The sequence below is a fragment of the Muntiacus reevesi genome, chromosome 2 (genome assembly GCF_963930625.1).
Source record: "Muntiacus reevesi chromosome 2, mMunRee1.1, whole genome shotgun sequence".
Classification (NCBI taxonomy): Eukaryota; Metazoa; Chordata; class Mammalia; order Artiodactyla; family Cervidae; genus Muntiacus; species Muntiacus reevesi.
The window spans coordinates 180775418-180796231 of NC_089250.1; the positions used below are offsets into that span (position 1 = coordinate 180775418).

Here is a 20814-nt window from a genome sequence, read left to right on the forward strand (position 1 = left end):
TGGGAGTTAAGCTGGGCCTGCCTGTCAGCCGAATGCTGACCACGCCCCGCCCATTCCTCATTCCTCCCCCCTTGGGTGGGGTCCTCGGTCAGCTCCCAGGCCCAGCCCAGCCTCCGCTTCTCCCGTGAACTCAGGGTCAGCTGCTGTCTGGCTGTGCCCCACCCCCAGCCTCTTCTAGGAATGCTTGGCCGGGTGCTCTGTTTGCTTTCCCGGCCCTGTTCTCTAGGGAGGAGAGTTGGGGGCGGCCTGGCCTCAGGGACCAGATCCCAGGGCCATGAGACCAGCCCCCGCAGCAGCGGGCCCCATCCTGCCCTCTGGGGTGCCCGCGGGGCATAGCCACCCCGCACTGTGCAGGCTGCGGGGTGGGGGTGGGGTGCCCAGTGTCCGGCCTGAGGTCAGCCCCAGGTCAGTCGTGGGAGGCCGCTCCAGTGGGTGGCCCTGGCCTCGCTCCTCCAGACCCAGCCGCGTCCCCAGGCTGGCCTCCAGCCACCCGTCCCCTTCACCAGGACCCTGCCCGTGGCTGCTGCGCCTGCCCACCCCTTCCTCTGCTCCGCCTGGGGTGGAGGGCCTGTGTCAGCAGGGCTTGAAAAAGGTGGAGGCACGCTTGGGTAAGGCTAGGCTTGTGGAGGCCTCCCGGTGAGCCCGAGGAGGGGGCTAGGGGTGAGGCAGGAGCCACCGGGCCCAGAGATCCTCTGCCTCGTGGCCCCTCCCCCGCTTATGCCATGACTCAGGGACTGGATTTGTCTTCCTCCATTTATCGAGCTTTGATTTTTTTCCAGGTCATCTCTCAGCTTCTCTTCTGAGAAATTATAGATCTGCAGGGAGAAAGTCCACACCCAGAAGTTTACAGGGCAAACACACATTTACACAGTAGAAAGTGCGGACTCAGCAGGAGTTGGGCCCCGGGGCCTCTGCACCAAAAAGCTCCCAGCCCGGCAAGCGGGCAGCGCCTGTCCCCTGACACCTACAGGGCTGGGGTGGGACTTCCTGTAAATCCCGGGGGAGCGTGTGTGGCGGGGAACCTGTCAGGACTGCGGCAGCCGGGCTAGCCCTCTGTAAGCTTGCCCAAGCCCTGCAGCAGCGCTGGTGGTCAGCCCGCTGAGTTGGGAGAAGACCTCTGTCCTGGCCGCCCGGGTGGCCTGTCCTGACCCAGGATGACTGCTGCCCTGGCCTCGTTCCACTTGACCCCAAGGGCCCCCTGCGGAGTCTGGTTTCTGGTCTCCATGGACATGGTGCCACATTGCAGACCCCTCCCTGCTTCCTGCTGTGGGGTTGCGACCCTGAGGGGCCCGGGCGCGTTTCTGTGTCCTGAGTGGACCTGCTGGGACCAGGGTGTGTCGTCCTGGCAGGGAGCACACACCCCTCCTGGGGCCCTGGGGGCCTCAACAGCACCCCACCCCGTCTACTCTCAGCCCGAAGGCGGGTGGACAGGGGCCGTCACTCTTTCCTTCCTTCAGTCACCAGTGACGGCAGGCAAAACTTCAGACTCATTGCCCAGCGGGCTGTCGTCTCCTGTAAAGTACGTGTTTCAGTCTCTTGCTGATTTATTTGGGTGCTGTCAGTGTGACTTTTTTTTTAATCGTGTTCTGGATGCAAGCCCCTTGTCAGGTGTGTGTGGCCAGTGGTCCTGTCTTCGGCACTGTGGTCTGCCTCTCCATTCTCTTCATTGTGATTCTGGTGAGAGTTCTTAATTTTAATGTGGCCTCATAAGATGCTCCTTAAATGGAAAAACTGCGGGGAGAAAAGCTTTTTAATCTAGGCTGATGCATGTATCAAGCTCCTCGCGGTGTCAGGCCCCATTCCACCCGTGGACTTCAGTGTATTCTCAAAAGACCTGGTGGACCCATCCCTGTCTTTTCTCTGAGGTGGTCTCAGGGTGTCTCCTCTCTCTTGCTTCCTAAGAGTGAGCTGGCGTTTGAGCTTCATTCTTCCTGGTGGCTTACAGTCGCCTCCCCACGATTGGAGCGGTAGCTTTCCCTTCCTCCTCCCTCTCAGGCACCAGCTTGCCATGGGCAGGGTCCAAGTAGTTGGGCTCTTTCTGGGCTGCCCCTGAACTCTGGAGGCAGAGCAGACCCTTCTCCGTCTGCAGGGGCTTCCGGCCTCTTCCTTGTCCATGGGTGGGGGGGCACAGCCTGTCACGTGTCCATGACAACCGCCTGTCCGGTTTTGACCTGTGTTGCATTTTGACTCTTCCCTTCCAGTGTGGACATGGCACAATTAGGCCTTCTTCAGTTTCTCTCCCTGGTATTTGTGTAGATTTCTGTGTGATCTCTCATATGTTAAAAAAAAATTTTTTTAATGGTTGATTTTAAATGGTTTTTAATGGTTGGTTTTATGGATAGTTGTTACTTTTGATACTGTTATTGTTACCCTTTTTCCTCCATTTCATTTTGTCTAGGCTGAAATGTTTTTCTAGAAGTATGCTGGGATAATGTAATAAAGTATCAACTGTGATGCCTTTACCCAACAGTTTTTTTTTCTAAAACAGCTTTACTAACACAATTCTCACACCATAAAATCCACCCGTCAACACACCGCACACCTCAGTGATTCTCAGCAAGTGTGTACTGCGGTGCAGGCGCACGCACGGGTGGTTTTGGAACGTTCCCAGGCAGCAGGCGCCCTTTGCGTCCCCCCGTGCTCACTGAGCGTCCTCTCAGGGCTCATCCACAAGGTGCACGTCGGCGCTTCATTCCTCGTTGTGACTGGGTAATGTCTGTTTACTCGTACCTCAGATGATTGATGTCTGGTTGGTTTCTCTGGGGTTACTATGGATAACGTTGCCGTGAGCGTTTGTGTGGACGTAGGTTTCACTCCTGTTGGGTGGATTCTTACCAGTGGAGTTACTGGTTCACATAGTATTTACGTTTTTTAAAAAATGTTTTCCAAAACGACTGTGTAATTCTACAGACTGTGAGAGTCCGGTCCCACATCCTCACCACTATTTGGTACAGTCGGCTCTGTTCTCTTTTGGTTTTGAGCCCTTCTGTGTTTCTCTGACGATTGATACTGGGTACCTTTTCATGTGTTTATTGGCATTTTTATATCTTCTTTGGCACAGTGTCTATTCAAGACTTTCATCCATTTTTTAACTGTCTCCTTACTGAGTTGTTACACTGAACATTGTAGACATGACTTTATATTTACGGATTGTCAAGGATAGCATTTGCAGATATTTTTCTGTTTGTGGCTTGCTGCTCTTTTTTGCTGTTGTCTTTTGAAGTAAGAGTTTATTTTAATTAAGTCCAGTGTATCAGTTTTTTTCTTTCATGGCTTATGATTTTGATGTGATGTCTAAACTCTTTGCCTAACCCAAGATCACAAAAATCTTTTAATTAAGAAATATAGAATCTATTTATATTTTCTTTCTCTTAGCAGTTTTTTTTTTTTGTAGTTTGCAGTATATAAATCTTGTACTACTTTTGATAATTTCTAAGTACTTTATGAGTTTTGATGCTATATGAATGGAACCGTTTTTTGGTTCTTAAAATATACATATATATATAAACATATATACATGTATATATATATATGTATTTGGCTGTGCCAGGTCTTAGCTGTAGTGTGTGAGATCTTTAGTTGTGACATGCAGGATCTTTAATTGCAGCATGTGGAGTCTATTTCCTTGACCACGGATCAGACCTGGGCCCCCTGAATTGGGAGTGTGGCGTCTTAGCCACTGGACCACCAGGGAAGTCCCTGAGTGGAGTTCTTTTAATTTCATTTTCAGATTGCCTTCAATATGTACAAATACAGCAGGTTCCTCTTGTTGATCGTGTATCCCAGGACCTTACTAATTAGTCCCAGATGTGTGTGTGTAGCTGGATCCCTAGGATAAGCCATTGCTCAGTCGTGTCCAACTCTTTGCAACCTCGTGCGCCATATAGACTATTGCAGGCCAGAATACTGGAGTGGGTAGCCATTCCCTTCTCCAGGGGATCTTCCCAACCCAGGGACTGAACCCAGGTCTCCCGCAGTGCAGGCGGATTCTCCACCAGCTGAGCGACCAGGGAAGCCCTGTGTGGCATCACACCATCTGTGAATAAGGACACTCTCCCGTTCTCCTTCCCAGTGTGTGCTGCCTTCTGTGGCAAGAGCAGAGAGCCTTGCTGTGTTCCTGACTTCAGTGGATAGCATTCCATCACTGACCGTGAATTACGACGCTGGCTTATGTCTCTGATCCATGGGGTCACAGGCAGAAAAATGCTCCCAGCCACCGATGTGCGTGTCCTTATCCCTGGAATCACGAATATGTCGGGTCACATGGCAGAGCGGAGCTGAGGCTGCTGATCAGCTGACCGAGAGACAATAAGATGAACGTAGATTTCCAGGTGGCCCCACTGTAATTCCAGGCGATCTCTGGAGTGGATTAAAGGGTCAAACGAGGCCACTGTGGGGCCGTGAGAGGACTCGGCCCCCAGCTGCTGACCTCTGAAGATGGAGGAGGGGGGTCAGGACCCAGGGACTCAGGCGCCCCACACAGCAGGGAAGGGCAAGGAAATGGGAGTCTTCCTCTGGAGCAGAGGGAACCAGCTCTGCTGACAGTCCAGTGGGACTCCTAACAGACTTCCGACCTCCGGACTGGCAGGAGATACATCTGTACCGCTTCAAACAACTGAGTTGCCATGACTTGATACAGCAGTGTTTGGAGATTAAGCAGATGTCCTTTATCAATTCCAAGAGATTCCCTTCGATTCCTGATTTGACTTTTTAAAAAAAAACAAACCACAAACGGGTATGGGATTTCGTCACATTTTCCCACATCCATCGAGATGATTTTGTCCTTTGTTCTTTGACCGTGGTTTATTACGCTGACTTTTAGATGTTCAGTCAATGTTGTGTTCCTGTTATAAATCCCACCTGCCTATGGTGTGGAATGTCAAGGTATTCTGATAGCTAACATTTTAAACGCTTTACACCTGTGTTCATGAGGGACGTTGATCTCTAGTTTTGTTGGGTATTGGGATAACTGCCTCATAGAATGAGTTGAGGGGTCCCCTCCTGTGTTTTCTGGAAGAGCTTGTGAGTATTAGCATTACTGATAGAATGCGCTGGTGAAGCCATGTGGCCCTGAGCATGCTTTTGCATGAAGACTTAATACTTTTGTTAAATCAATTTAAGGAATTTGTCCATTTCATCTAATTTGTTGGTATAGTTTCCCTAGTATTCCTTTACAAGTTCCGTTCATTTCTTTAGGATTGATAGGATGTGCCCCTTTTCAAAAATCATGATTTTGATAATTGGTGTGTTATTTTGTTCGTCAGCAAAAAACCGCTGTTTTCTGTTTCACTGATTCCTTGCTAATCATTATTTCTGCTTCCTTTGGGTTTTGTTTTCTCTCCTTTTGTTTTAAGGCAGAAGCCCAGGTTTTTTGAGGCCTTTTCTGATACAGCTGTTTAAAGCTATACGTTTCCCTTGAGCGCTGCTTTAGCTGTGTCCCACAAATTTTGTGTTCATTTCCCTTCTGGTTGACGCACACAGTAGTTAGATGTGTTAACTTCCAAACATTTGGGTTTTTCCAGACTTCACTGTGTTGTAGATATCTAATGTCACTGGAGTTTGGAATTATACAAAGTATGTTCTTTTAGAATTCATTATGATCTGTGGGTTGATGATATCGTTTGTCCTGGAGAATGTTCCATGAGCTCCTGGAAATGTTGGTGGGATGTTCTGTAAGTAGGTTTGGTTGAGTGATAGTGCCTGCTATCAACTGGACTATGAAAGAATCTCCATTAATGCTAAAGTACCCATTTTCCCTTTCAGTTTTGCCCATTTAAAGTAAACATGACATACTCATTTATTCAATAGAAGATTGTTAGAACAGAAATCAGAGAAAAGAGAGATTATTGGGACCTTAAGAAGTCAAGATTCTGGCTTAAGAAAATATGCTGACCAAGAATAAGATGACTCTGAGCTTCAGAGCCAGAGAAAAACAGGTGCGCGTACCCTGAGGGCAGTGTGGGATAGGTGCACGTATCCTGGGGGCAGCCGGCTGTAGGACCAGCCTTCCTTTCTGGATCCACAGCACCCAGGCCAGGCTCACTCCCAGATCTAAGATTCAGTTCTTCCCCAGGATTCTCTGCTGTCCCAACTAAGAACCAATGTCCCTAGAAGGGGGTGGTCCAGGAAAAGCCTCTCCTTTTTAACTCAGGAGGAAGAATGAGAGACCCCTGAGGAGCTAGGAAGCAGGACCCTGAAGCCAGAGGACAGAAAGCAACGGGCTCTGCTCGGAAGGGGCAAGGAAGACGAATGCCACGGCAGAGACAAGAGAACACACCAGGCTGGATTTGAAAAAGGAGGAAAGGAAGTGACCTACCCAAAGTGGCTGAAGGAGGCAGCAGCTCTTCTCACCATTCAAAAACGGGGTCACAGTTTTAAAATTCCCACAACAGGATGCACCAGGCTCAGACTAGCGTCTCCTTCTCTATAGACTCCCCCAGCAGTGAGGAGGCTTCCAGGTTCCCTTCTCATCTCCAGACCCAGAGGAGAGAGCGTGCTGAGGAAACGGGGCCCGGCAGCGCAGTGACTGGGCACTGGGAGCTGACGACCTGAGGAGAGTGTGTGCTGGGCCGGCAGATGCGCCAGCAGCTCCCAGCCCTCCTGCGCCCCTGCAGGGCCCGGGGAGCCCCCGGCAACACGGCCCAGCCCGCCATGCTCAGCCCGCCCCTCGCGCCCGCCACAGCCTTTCCACCCCACTTTCTGGCTCCTGGCATTAGGACCCCCCAGGTGCTGGAGATATCTTAGACTTGACCTGAGCCCTACACACAGCACACACGGCACCAGAGACCCAAGCGGATGGATAAGTAGCATCTTCATAATTGGAAACGCTTCGTATTGCAAAAAGTCACTTCTTCCCAGCCTAGTGAGTGGACATTACTCCATCCCAGATCCCAGACATGAACACCCTGGTTTTTACATGGAAGAGCAAAGAGCCAGGACTCTCCTGACAGATGAGGTTGGGCCACGGTCCTGAGGATGAAGAACCATACAGGGACTGTGAGGCATCGTCAGCACAGACAGATGGATGGATGGGAGGGAGGCCCACGGGGCAGGCTGGACCCCTGGGTGCCAGCTTGCTGGGGCGGCAGGCAGTGCAGAGGGGCTGGGACGTGAGGCGTCAGTCCCTCAGACACCAGCACAAACAGCTCGGCAACAAGAACCACAAACCAGAAACCACTGCGTCAGATTATAGGGCGGCATCAGAGGTGGGAAAGAGTTGCTAAACAGGTTGCTAAACACAAAAAACATTTTTCCTGAAGGAAAAAAATATACATTTGACAACATCAAGAATTTGTTCAACAGACACCAGAGAGTGAAGCCCGCAACAAGCTAGGAGAAGACTGCAAACACACAGAAACAAAGAAACCATACAATATGCAACGTGAAACAGAGGACTCCTAGTGATCAACACTGGTAGCAACCAGTGAAGAAACCCGGGAGCAGAGGCGGTCCCCAGGAAGGAAATCCCAGTAGCCAGTGAGCGTGCGGAAGGTGGTCAGGAGCCAGGAAGACGCATGAGAAGCCTGCAGAGCGCCTTCTGTGCCCCAGACCAGCGAGGACGAGGGTGTCTGGCACATGGGGAGGCACCCCGAGCGCAGCGGGAGCTGCTGAGAAGGAAGCCCCACGTCCCCGGCGCAGCCGCCGCCAGGGCCTATGACCACGGGGCACCAGCCATGGTGGAGTGAGGACGCGCCCCACTGCCTGGAGGCAGCACCGTCACAACTGTGCAAAGAGAAGCGCTCCCTGCTGAGCGCCCTAGGCTCTCGGAGGACGAGGAGGGGAGCAGGATGGTATGCGTGTTCCTCCTCACGTTTCTGTAGATGAGCGACGCAGGCCCAGGCTGCTGGGGGCCAGGGGCCTCTGGCAGCGGGTTCCGGGGAGAAGCGCTCACCCCGGTGTGATCGCTGTTCTGCTGGCGGAGCTCAGCGTCCCTGGGAGGGGCCACCAACACCAGCCGCCTGGAGGGATGGATGTGGCGCCCACCGTGACCCTCACGGCGCAAGGCCGCAGCATGTCCTGAGGCTCCTACGCCTGCAAGTCCAGTCGCTGGTACAAGACTGAGGTCAGCACCAGGAAGGCCTGTGCAAACCCCCCAGGTCTCCAGGGAGCTCAGGCTCCACAGAGAAAGCATCGTGGTTGGAGAGGAGCCCACACAGGTGGTGTGGGGTGACGCGGGCCGGCTCAGCTGGGACAGGACCTGAGGGATCCAGGGAGACGGTGACAGCCAGGCCATGCCATGACCCGTCCAGAGGAGGCATCAAGGGGGCATCACCGCAGCAGGTGGGACCAGAGACTGGCCCCTGGGACAGTCTCGGGATGGGCAGCCTTCACAGGGATGGCGCCCAGATCCCGCCCCACGCTGCGCCCAGCCTGGGATCCCCTGCACGTCAGCACACACACGACCCTGGACACGACCCGTGAGAGGCGACTTCCTCTAGAGGCAGCTGGGGAGGGGCGGGTAGGGGGTGGTGGTGCCAGGTGTCTGCTCGCAGGGGCAGGAAAAGGGAGAGTACCCACCCCAACAGGGCATGCTGGCTTCGCTGGGGCCAGAGGGGGCAGCTCTTCCTAGGGTATCATGTGGGGGCTTCACACAGCAACCGTGGGGGCGCCCATGGAAAGGTCGGCGACAACACAAGGTCTGCAAGCAGAGCTCCCGGGAATAAACACGTTCTAAACTTCTTCTCTTATAAATATGCATTAGAACATTTGATAACACAAGCAAAGCGCTCTGCAATTAATTTAAAATTAAACTGAGACTGAGCTTCCTGCAGTCCTGGCCAGAGAGGCACCCGGCACATCCGAGTGCCTGGGAGGCCCGCGGCCGCCTAGTCGCGCGGCACCTTGAACTGGTCCTTCTCTTTGCGGATGGCCCTCATGGTGGTCACGGGGTCTGTCTCGCCCGCGTGCTGCTGCACCGTCTTCTCCCTGTGAAGCCAAACGCCAGGCTGCACCCCAGACCACAGCCCCACTGCCCCTCCCAGGGCACCAGGAAGAAAAGAGCCTGGAGGCGGCGACAGCCAGTGGACAGCTTGGGTGATCGTCACTGCGGGAGACGTGCTGGCCGAGCCAGTCCTGCTGTGACCCAGCGACGCCCGCTCCACACGCTCCACACGCGTCTGGCACCACCCAGCATGTGGATGCGCCCCGAGCACAAGTCTCATCACCTCCTGATGGGGACCCAGGGTTCAGAAAGGACCCACACCCTCTCCGGGGCACCAAGAACAGTGCCCGCTTTAAGAAACAGCATCTGCTTCGTTGGCCGTGCTTTAAGGAGACTCGGGGGCGTGGACCCTGCCCAGGTGCCTGTACGTAGCAGGGGCCCCACGCCCTCACCTCACGCGCATGAATGGGTTGTAGGTGAACTCCTCGGCGATGGTGGATGGCACCGTAGGCTCCCCGATGCTGTACTTCTCCTGCAAGACAAGTGGGTCGCTTTAGTGCGGAAGCTTCTAAAGGGGATGGTTGAGCAAGCCTTCACACGTCGTCTGCCTGAGAAGATCCAGTGAGCACACGGTCAGCGTGAACACAGGCCCTTCCCTGCCCATGGAGAGGGACACGAGTGCTCCGACCGCCACCACGACCCAGCACGACCCAGAGGTGCAGGGGGACGGGGGGCTTTCTTGTCATTAATGCAAAGCTTATGTTTTGCATTAAAGAAGTCATAACCAGCAAAAAGGCAGGAAACAGAAACTACAGCCCCACCCCCAGGACAGCACGTGGTTCGTGAGCGTCTCACTGCCAAGAATGGTGCAGCAACCAGTTCCTGGGATCCCTCCCCGGGGTGACATCCTCCCTAGAGGGCGGCTGTCATCACGGGGTGCTCAGACAGCTCGTCACCTCCACTCGGGACGCCCTCGCTCCTGATCAACACTGACCAGGGCAGATGGAGAGAAGATGCAAACGGGGACGTCTGGCCAACTGTTCACTGCTATAGAAACGCCTACAGGAAGAAGGTCAGAGTTAATAGCTGAGGGTCTCCACCCTCCCCGCAGCCCCTGCCCTTCTACTGCTGGGCCCACCCTGAGGGCCACGGGGCCCAGGAGTGGACAGCCGCTGTCAAAAGCCACGCGCAGGCTTCCTGACCATTAGGGGCCTTCATTCCCAAGGGTCCCACTCCCACCCACATTGTGAGCAGTGGCATCGAGATGCCTTCAGGGGCTTCCCTGGTGGTCCAGGGGCTAAGAGTCCATACTCCCAAAGCAGGGGGCCCAAGTTTGATCCTTGGTCAGGGAACTAGATCCCACATGCTGCAACTAAAGATCCCGCCAACAGCAACTAAGACTCAGTACAGCCAAATAAAAGAGGGGAGATCACTACAGATCTAGCACATATTGGAGGGGGTGGATTAGATCATACTGATCTAAAAGTTAAAACTATAAGGCTTCCAAAAAAAAAGGAGATTTATTTTTTTTTACCTTGGCAAAGCAAAGCTTTCTTAAATGGGAGATAAAAAGTATGAACTACAAAAGAAAACATGCTGTACATCATCAAAATTTAATGTAAAAAAAATTTGCTTGCTCTGGAAAAAACACTGTTGATAAAGTTAAAGGCAAGTCACAGAACAAGAAACTTCACAAAACACATATCTGAAAAGAACTTGTATATAGCATAAATTAAAAAAAAAAAACTCATTATTCAACAAGAAGACAATCCAGTTTTTTAAATGGGGAGAAAATCTGAACAAACACTAAACAAAATGACCAATAAGCATATGGAAAGATGGTCAAAGTTATTATGCGCTAAGGAAACGCAAATTAAAGCCACAATGAAGCACTGCAGCCTACCCAGGAAGATGGCTAAAATGAAAAGATCGGCAGTACCAAGGGTTGGTGAGGGTGTGGAACACCCAGAGTTCTCCTGTTTCACTGGTGGGGAAATAAAACAACACAACCACGTATCACACAAAGCCCTGCACAGAGATGTTCACAGAGGCTTTATTCACAATGGCCAGTAACCAGAAAATGTCTATTGGCAGGTGAATAGATAAGCAAAATGTGGTATGGTCAAACAAAGGAATACCACTCAGCAATGAAGAGGAATGAACTGATACCTGCAGTTCATTCACATGAGTGAATCTCAAAATTATTCTGCTTCGTAAAAAAAAAGAAAGAAAGATATGAGTACACTGTATAGTTTCATTTATATGAAATTCTAGAAAACGTGAACTAAGTTCTAGTGGCATCCTAGAGCAAGGCAGAGAAAACGAGACATGAAGCTTTTGGGGGTGGAGATGTTCTAGATCTTAAACAGCGGGAGTCATTTAATCTGTCAACATTCACTCAGTTCTTTATTTTAAACGGATGCAATTTCTTACATGTGAACTAAACTTCCAACAAGCTTGAAAATAAAAAGGGAAACTATGAAAACTGTCAATAAGTTTGAATACCTTGCTGAAATTCCTTGAAACACACTAGTTGCTAACAAAACTAAATCAAGAAAAGGTAGCCCAGAAGAATATCTGACAGCCCTACACATCAATTCATAACAAAAAAAATCTTTCCACAAAAAAGAATTCAGTGTCCAGCAGGCTTCATTTAGTGATTTCTAACAAACCTAAAGGAAGAAAAAATAACAACCACAGAAAAACTCAGTAAACAGGAGGAGGCACTTCCAACTCTTATTTTATGTGGCCAGCGTTACCTTCATATTAAGACCAAAGACATGACAAAAAAATAAAATGACGGACCAATATCTCTTAAGAACACAAACACAAAAATAGATACCACCATGACTAAGGTTTGTCCAGAAGCAAGGTTGGTGTAACATTTGAAATAACTGATATACTTCTCCACATTAACAAGAGTAAGGGAGAAAAAAATACATGATTACATAATAGAGAAAAAAAAATCATTTGATAAAATTCAACGTCTACTCATGACAAAACTCTCAGAAAACCAGGAATATATGTGAACTTCATCAACTTGATAAAGAGAACTTTAAAAAAACTCACAACTAAAATAATTAGCTTCATGGTGAAAAACTGAATGCTTTCCCCCTAAGACTGGGAACAAGCCAAAGGTGTCCACTCTCACCATGTCTACTTAACACTGCCCTGAAGACCTAAGCCAGTGCAATAAGGCAAAATAATAACTAAATATATATTGGAAATATATTGGAAAGGAAGAAACTAAACTATCTTAATGTTGATGGCATGATTGTGTGCTAAGGAATCTATGAAAAAGATGCTAGACTAAGTCAAGCAAAGTCACAAGGACACAATGTCAAAATACAAAAATCAGTATTTCTAAAGACTCGATAATCATTTCCAATAAAATCCATACATGTGAACTATTTAGAAACACATTTAACAATGTGTACAAGATCTTTAGTCTGAGAATTACAGAGGACACCTGCAGGACACACGCGACCCTGGGACGAGCCACAGGGCACGCTGGGGGCCAAGGCAGAAATAAAGCCTTTCAGACAAGCAGCCTCCAAGGTGGTCTCCCCAGGCGGACAGGGGCCGGCACCTGCTGCTTCAGCCTCCCCTGGCTGCTGGCTGAAAAGGATCCCAGGCCCAGCCCAGACCCTCAAGTTAGAAAGGATCTCAAAGAGACAGCCAGGGCTCTGGCTCTGCGTTGGGCTGGAACCCACCTGGCCTGCTGCCGCCCGCTGTCCCGAGGGGCCCTTTCCGCCTGCTCTGGAGCCAACGCTGTGAGCGCTGTGCTCCCAGGAAGCAGCTTCAGGGCACCCAGCCCACAGGACTCCCCGCCTGCAGCCCGCTCACCTTGGCCCAGGTCAGTTTCTCCTGGATGGCAGTGTTGTTGGGCTCCACGTGGCGAGCAAACTTGAGGTTGTTGATGGTGTATTCGTGGCCACAGTACACTCTCTGAGGACAGAGCCAAACACGCCAGCTCTGCGGAGGCTTGTAAACCCCGCCCTCCAGCCCCTCAGAGACAGCGTGAGGGGCCTGGGCCCGTCCGGGGGCAGCACCCACGAGATGTCCCTCAAGATAAGCACACGTCCTGAGTGCGTGTCGCATCTGTGTGTCAGTCACTCAGTTGTGTCTGACCCTTTGTGACCCCATGGACTGCAGCCTGCCAGGCTCCTCTGTCCATGGGATTCTCCAGGCAACAATTCTGGAGTGGGTAAGCCATTCCATCTCCATGGGATTTTCCCAATCCAAGGATTGAACCCACATCTCCTGCATTGCAGGCGTGTATGTTAAATGACAATAAAAAGTACATTTAAGGAAAAACACACGCTTCCAGAAGCAATGCGTCTGCTGTGCTGCTCCTCCCAATGCAGGAAGGCTTGTGAGACCCCAGGGGTGGGGAGCTGGCCCGCAGGCTCAGCAGGAGGTGAGGGGACAGGGTCTTGCTGCCACTGGCGAGCAGACAGGACACTGCCTACCGTGTCTGGAGGGAGCCGGCCCAGGACCTCGAGCAGGGCTTTGTACATCTCATCTGCTGTCCCTTCATAGAACTTCCCGCAGCCAGCCACAAACAAGGTGTCACCTGCGAGGCAGGACAGCGTGGAGCTGGGGGGCTGCCGGCCACGCACGCCCCCATTAGGGCCACTGTTCAGCTCCACGGCCGGGCTCCTCTCTACCCCCTGTGCTGACCCGGCCACAGCCCCGGACCTGCCCCCCACCCGCCAGGGCCCAGGGCCCCCTGAGTCTGGGTGCCACCCTCTCCACGCCTCTAGCCTCCCGCCGCACTGACTGGCCCCACCAGGCCCCAAACAGCTGCTCAGACACAAGCCCGGCTGCCCCCCTCACTGCCCATCCCTATCAGCACTGGCTCTGAGACCACCCGCAAAACCCAAGCCTTTCCCCACCTGTCCTGAAGCCCCTCCCAGGCCAGGCCGTCCTGTGACCCCTTAATTCTGACAGCCAGCACCGTCCTGCCAAATGCCCACAACCTCACCGGCCCCACCTGGACCCTCCAGGGACCCCTCACACAGGATCACAGCTCCCAGGGCCCTGGAGATGGGATGGAAGCCCAGTCGGGAGGGGACACTCTGCCCAGGGCCCACCAGGGCTGCCGGCCCTTGGGTGTGTTTGCGCCAAGGCCCAGGCTCCACCCCGAGCGCTGGGGTCCATGCAGAGCCCAGTGCAGTCTGCCTGGCAGGACATGCTCTCTGCTCTGCCCGGCCCCACAGCTCACACCTGGGAACGCTACACTCACCTGTGAACACAGCGGGTGGCTCGGGACTGTTGGGCTTGGTCACAAAGTAACAGATGTGTCCGGAAGTGTGGCACGGCGTCGACAGGCACTTGACGCTGAGAGACCCCACCTGAAACAGCACATGGGCCTGTGTCCCTGCGTGCGGGGGCCCGTCTGCAGGCTCACGGGCTCTCGCAGACCCCGCCAGCCCCCCGGCGCGAGCTGCCATCCAGGGCGATCGGGCTTCCGCGGCCGCCGCTCCGCCCTGCAGAGTGGGCCTTGTGGTGACCACGGGACCCAGGCCCAGAGGTGCAGGGACCCCCATGAGCCAGTGTTTGGTGGTGTGCCCAACCAGGGGGCTGGTCCTGCCATCTCCTCAAAGCCAGGCCAAGTCTGAACCAGGCGTCTTGCTGGGAAGACGGTTTTCTCGTAGTTGCCTGGACTATTATTCCCTTCTCCAACTCCACCCCAGCCCCAGCCTTTACTTCAGAAACGTTCTAACCCACCCAAATCTGAAATGATGTTTCTGTGTGCGCTCGGCCTGGGTCACCAAATGCTAACAGGCCCACCTGTGCGGCAGCTGCTGTCCACACACGTCCTGACACGCTGCCCCAGATGCCCAGCCGCCTCTCCTGAGAAAAGGTCGCCCTCCTATATAACCTCACTGTCGTTCCCTCCCAGGAAATCCACCACTGATGTGAAAGAGAATCCCACAGAGTCTGTATTTCAGTGTCCCCAGGCGTCTCAAGGGCTTCCCTGGTGGCTCAGTCAGTAAGGAATCTGCCTGCAAGGCAGGAGACCTGGGTTCGATCCCTGGGTCAGGAAGATCCCCTAGAAGAGGAAATGGCAACCCCCTCCAGTATTCTTACCTGGAGAAGCCCATGGACAGAGGAGCCTGGCGGGCTACGGTCCATGGGGTCACAAAGAGTCGGACACGACTAAGTGACTACACCACCAGGTGTCCCAAAGCCATGCATCTGGCTTCTCCCTCAGTTAGTCACCATCTGCACACTGACCTGCTCGCCAGACTCTCGGCAGAAGGACTGTCCAAGCCAGGCAGGCCCCAGAGCGCGTCCGCCTGTGTGCAGGCGGGGCTGTCTCCACAGCTGAGCCCTCAGTGCCCCTCTGGGTCCCTGGGGCGAGCCAGGGGACCACCAGGAGGAGGCGGGCACAGCCCACCTGAGCCCTGCTGTCGATCACTCCTCACCTGCAGTGTGGACAGGTGTGTGACCTTGTGAGTCAGGGCCCCAATCCGGTCATCACCCCCGTACACCTTCAACCCAGGCTCCAGCTTGACCAGCTTCTCGTTCCCGCCAGCGTGGTCCCTGGAGGTCAGAAAGGGGCAGCTGGGGCTGCTGCTGATACAATGGGGGTGTGCCCACTTCCACACCCCAACCAAATGGAGTTTTTATTTTGCCCAGCTATGTTTCTCTGAAGTAGAAATTCATCTTCCTGTTCTTGTCCGCCATTTGGCTCTGCTGAGTGAACGTTCTCAGATAGCCCATCCCCACAAGAGGCCCCTGCCATGCCGCCGCCGTGCTGCTGCAGAAGCTTCTGGAGCAGATGGAGCAAGCTGCACGCCCCTGAATGATCCCTGTGCCCCCGGCTCCCAGACTCCAGGTGCACCAGAGTCACCTGGGGTCTGGGAACACTGAGGCCTGATTCCCAGCCACACGCGCTGATGCCCTGGGCGCCCTGCAGGCCGAGTTTTAAAAGCCGTCAGGTAACTCTGAGTCACCCAGACGGGTCCACTCCGAGCAGATCTAAACCACCACCACCCAGCTACCAGGGGGCAGTGTCACCGAGGGACAGGCCAGCGCAGAATGACCTCCCCAGGAGCCTTGATGGTGCAGCCAGCGGCGAGGTGCCCCCTGGACACGCGCACAGGAGCTCCCCACGCCGCCCAGTTCAAGAGAAGGGCTCCGGGCCATGGCCTTGCTGGGGGAGAAATTCACCAGGGCAAGCCCTGCGGGGCCCTGAACGCGGGGCAGGGCGGGGGTGTCCTGCGCCTGAAGATCAGCCTTTCCAGGCCAAGGCAGGGGCTTTCCAATCGCCAGGGCACACCTGCTCCTCACTACACACTGACCCACAGGCCCCGCCACAGCAGGGCTCCGAGATAAGAGCAAGCCACCCTCGGCCCCTCCTTGCCGCGCTGATATACGCAGGCCGGGCCAGCCGCGAAGCACACTCAGCGCTGACCTGGGAAACGCCGCCTGGAAGTGGCAGGGTGGCGCGGGCCACACTCTGCAGCTCACTTTGGGGCCTGGTTTAGTTTGTAAGGCACCCCAATGTGGGAAAAGCCACGTGTGACGCGGGGTGTGCTCAGTGCAAGGCAGTCACACTGGGGGAAGTTGGGAGGCGGGGGCCCCACAGCTCACGGAGACCACACTGGGCGGAGCTCTTGAGAGTAGCCACAGGGCAGCCAGGAGCTGCCGCAGGCCTGAGCCCCTAAATCAGGAAGTAACGCCTGAGGCCCCGGAGGCTGAGCCATCCCGAAGGGCCGCAGTGACATCAACCAGCAAGTTTCCAACATTTAACAGACTCTGGCCAACCGCGTCCACCCGACACTCCCACAGATGTTGGAGAAGGCCTCCCTTTATCCCAGGTCACACCCCGAGCTCAGCCAAGCGCCACAGGAGCAGGTTCAAAGATGCTCGCTGCCCTTGGGCAGTTATTTGGAAAAGAATATTCACAGCCAAGTAAAGATTTTTTTCCTAGCTTTGAAGAGCCTCAAAAGTTCCAATAGGGCCCTGGGCAGGCAACTCTAGGCCTAAGATCCAAACATCAGAGCTTTTTCCATCCTATAGCTTTCAAGTATCTAAAAAATCACAAACTCTTCAAAAATGACAACTTGATTTCCAAAAACACTAACGTCTAGACCAGTTTATTCTCCAACATTGAGGCCAGCTTCCCACCACGCAAGTTCAAGAGTTTGCAAAGATGTTGCTAGAGGCCCACCCATAGCCCCAGGACCCCAGCATGATTGAGCCTCTGCCCTCAGGGCCCCGAGTCGCCTGAGGGATGCGGGGCAGCAGCACAGAGGCGGGTGCCCGGAAGCCCAGTCAGAGCGCTGCTGTGGCTGACCTTCAGCTCACAACCACGGAGGGGAGAAGAAGGGCTGCCAGGCCCCCCGTGGGGGTCCCCCAGGAACCTGCACGCCCTGGCCCGCCCGCCCGGTGGTCGCTCCTCCTCAGGGCATGGGCAGCACAGCTGTGAGGCCCAGGGGCCCTGCTGACACAGGGGAGGTTGGGCCCTGGAGCACTCACCAGTGGTGGTGGGTGGTGAGCACTGTGGTCAGCTTCACGCCGTGCTTCCTCACCGTTTCCACCACCTGTAACCAAACAGGCGGCAGCACACAGGCCGGTCATGCCCCGGCCCCGGCCCATCCATCGGCCTGCAAGTGGGGGCGCCCAGCGAGCTGGCCCGCCTGCCCTGCCTCCAGGAGGACAAGGTGACGAGGAGGCCTTTTCTCTCGTGATCCGTGGGGCAGTTCAGGCTCCACACGACCTCTCCAAGCCCCTCCAGCCAAGACCACCCCCTAAAGGCAGTGTGCCAAGGGGCACAAAGCCTGGAGGAGGCGGCAGTACTGGAAGGGCCCCTGCCTCTCCTGCCCAGGTTCTCTGCACACAGGAGCACTTTCCTCAATACACCAAAGCCTCTCGTGGCCTCCAGCCCCTCACTGCTCCTTTGCCCTGATAACTGAGTGGCGGGACACTAGTTCCTTTTTCAAAAACCAAATGGGTTAATTTCTGTTTAGCTTTGGCCAGGTTGCAAGGCCCCTGGGTTATCAAACTCATCGGGAGACGGAAAAGGGGTGCTTGGCCTGGCCTCCCACCTTCTGGGGCTGCACTGGATCCACAATGGCCGCCTCCTTGGTGTCCTCATCAATGAGCAGGTACATGTAATTGTCGGTCAGAGCGGGCAGTAATTCCACCTTCATGGCGCCCTGATCCACGGTCAAGCTCTTCCTTAAACCCAAGTGGTAGAGGCTTCCCAGCAGGGCTGGACCTGAAGACAAAGTGCAGTTCCAGTCAGCGTCCACACGAGGCCACGCTGGGCCAAGACTTCAAAGCCAGCGCTCAGCCCCGCAGGACAGGCATCCGTGGAAGCAATGTCCCACGGACGCAATGTGCGGAGCCTCGACACGAGGGGTTTTCTAAGTTTTCTTAGAAAAGAGGAGGATACCCTCATTAACCACATCCATGAGGAGAATACAGAACACGGCTCATGTGGAAATTGGCTCTTTCACACTTAGGGTCCCTCTTTTCTTTCTAGAGAGCTCTAAAAGGACACGAGAGCCAGCCTAACTGCAATTCAAACCTCTGTGAGAGGCGCCTACAGTCAGCTCGGGGGTTGTTCACACCTGATTCAGAGAAAGACCACAAAGAGGGAAACCCAGAGTGAAAACGCCAGGCAGGCTCTTCTCTCTCTCTGCGAGCTCAGGGAGCCCGAGGCCCCTGCAGCGACTCACAGCCCTTCTCAGGTCACACGCCAGAGAAGAAAAGAAGACTCACTCCCGAATGCCAGGGACTTGAAATCTGGATGACGCATAAACCCCCTCTCCCACAGCCTGAGATATGGGAGAGCTGGCCACATCTGTTCGAGACTCAAGTGTGCAGGACACAGAACCACTGTCCAACTGAGGCAAAGGAGGCAGCCAGGGTGGGCTGGGAGTGACCACAGGGCAAAAGCATCCTGCGCCCCAGAGACAGGGGCCAAAATACTTTCTACAACGAAGCCTTTATTTAGTCTAAAAATTCATGAAGGCCCCAATAATACCTTAAATCTTAGCATGACAGGGATTAAAATTGCAAAAGGTGACAGAAGACAGCAGTGAGATTCTGGAGTAGGTCGGTGCTGGGATGGGGCCTCTCCAAGAAAGGGATCCAGAAAGTGGGAGGCATAGACACACTGACTGACTGACTGACTGACTGGCTGGCTGACAGAATGGCTGATTGACACACTGACTAACAGACAAACTGGCTGGCTGACAGACTGACTGACAGACTGACTGGCTGACTGACAGGACACCTCTGATGCAGAATTCGCAGTCATCCACCATGCCCAGGGAACTGCCTGAACTGCAGCGTTAAGGGACACAGAGGTGTGACAACCAGTTGGGCTTTATCCAGGCCCTTCTCCTCAGGCTTGGCAAGAAAACCTATTTTTCTACAATTGGGTTTCTGGGATATGCCACCTGCTCTCAGCCCCAGTATTCAGCATCTGAGCCCCAGGAGGACTACAGAGCAGTGTCAGGGCCAAGTCTTGAGATACACAGCATCCGACTTCTCTGGACCTGGGAAGCTCCTTCCTCACCACAGCAGAGTGCTGGGCCCCCTCTTAACGAGGCAGCCACACTCCTGCTGATCCCCTCCAGTCCCATTTGCACCACCTGCCTGCCTTCAACACAGAAACTCAGCTGACCCTTTAACGGGTCCCTACACGGAAAAACCCAGCTCTTTCCTTAGATATGGTGACACACCACGCACTCCAGATGCCCTCTGCTCTGGGTGAGGTCTGGACATGGCCAAGGAGGGCTTCCACCTGCTCCTTCTCCCCACCCAGGGCTGTGGTCACTCAGTTCACTGCTCCAAAATCTCAGCTTAACCTACTACCCCTGTTGCTACATCAGCCCGATAAGGTATCAGGGCTTATCGCTTAATAAAAGGCGATTTCAAAATCAAGGTCAAAATATTTCAAGCGAGCAAGAGGTAATAGGGTGAAAATCGAATCTGACAGCTGTCCGAGCAGGGCCCTGGAGGTCAGGCCGTCCAACGCCTCCCGTTTTAGAGGCCGGGATAGGAGAACTAGGAAGGGCAAGAGTCCAGCAACTCGCCGGCCACAGTTCACATGAAAAGTCAGGATCCACTTTGTGGAGCACACACAGCACGCAGGCCGTGCGGATTCAGGCATGAGTGCATCGCCCCAGGGCTTCAGAGCTGCGTGGCTGCATGGGGCGGATGCGTGAGGGGGAACCCTCGACCCCCGCAGTCCGGGAGGAGGGGGTCGCTAGCTGGCTGCCAGGCAGACCCCGGGGAGGCAGGCGTCCCAAGACGGCCCCCCGAGCGCCCCCGCAACACACATTTTCTTACCTAGCACAAATCCGTTAGCACCCCCCAGCTGACAAGTTACCCCACTCTGTCTTCAGCCCTCTCAAAGGCTGACTCAACTGCTGGGTGGCCTTTGCTCGACCCCAATCGGCCTGCCCGCCGGCGTCAGCGAGGGCTTACAATCCTGTATCAATAAAAAACAGCGTCAGCCTCGGCGGCCCCGCCTGTGCGGGCCCCGCGCTGCACCGCCTCGGGGAGCGCGGCCGGCCCAACCGCCTTTAGCCAGGCTACGACGCCGGCCGGGCAGCTCGCCTCGCCTCCGCAGGCCCTGCCCCGGGGCCCTGACAGGCCAGCCCCTGGGCGCCCCGGCCTTCCCGGCCCCGCGCCGGGCCCGCCCCGGCCCACCTACCCAGGCCGAGACGGGCGCAGGCGGCTCCCAGCTCAGCGACGCTCCAGCAGCCGAGCAGCCCGCGGCCCAGCACCATGACCGGAGCGGCTGGCAGGCTGCGGCGGCGGCGGCACGGGGGGCGGGTTGTACCCGCCGGCGTCCACACACCGCGGCCAATCAGCGCCCGCCGCCCCGCCCCGGCCAATCAGCGCCCGTGTCCCAGCCCGTGCCCCCCACCCGCCCCGCCCCCCGGCCAATCAGCGCCCGT

The 20814-nt window shown here is 54.7% G+C and overlaps 1 protein-coding gene across 3 annotated transcripts; it reads right to left on the minus strand.

Annotated features, from left to right (window-relative positions):
- Positions 1-8651: 8651 nt before the first annotated feature.
- HAGH (hydroxyacylglutathione hydrolase) lies at positions 8652-20704 on the minus strand. 3 transcript variants are annotated; one of them, XM_065924022.1, is made up of 10 exons: positions 20568-20698; positions 20201-20342; positions 17944-18116; positions 17375-17439; positions 15316-15433; positions 14130-14238; positions 13354-13457; positions 12728-12829; positions 9334-9413; positions 8652-8925 (listed from the first exon to the last, which is right to left on the minus strand). In XM_065924022.1, the coding sequence occupies exons 3-10, from the start codon at positions 18046-18048 to the stop codon at positions 8826-8828; spliced, it is 783 nt and encodes a 260-aa protein (XP_065780094.1). In that variant the 5' UTR covers positions 18049-18116; positions 20201-20342; positions 20568-20698; the 3' UTR covers positions 8652-8825. The 3 variants fall into 3 exon arrangements, with proteins under 3 accessions (XP_065780094.1, XP_065780092.1, XP_065780093.1); XM_065924020.1 differs by lacking the exon at positions 20201-20342 and having other exon boundaries at positions 20568-20704; XM_065924021.1 differs by lacking the exons at positions 12728-12829; positions 20201-20342 and having other exon boundaries at positions 20568-20704.
- Between the last annotated feature and the right edge of the window lie 110 nt (positions 20705-20814).

Bases quoted from the DNA above. Each gene is read 5' to 3' on its own strand.
- HAGH (XM_065924020.1), bottom strand. From the start codon at position 20,643: ATGGTGCTGGGCCGCGGGCTGCTCGGCTGCTGGAGCGTCGCTGAGCTG. The intron at 15,434-17,374 runs GTGAGTGCTCCA...TCTGACCTCCAG, and splicing joins CTCACCACCCACCACCACTG to GGACCACGCTGGCGGGAACG. The intron at 8,926-9,333 runs GTGAGGGCGTGG...TTGGCTTCACAG, and splicing joins AACCCATTCATGCGCGTGAG to GGAGAAGACGGTGCAGCAGC.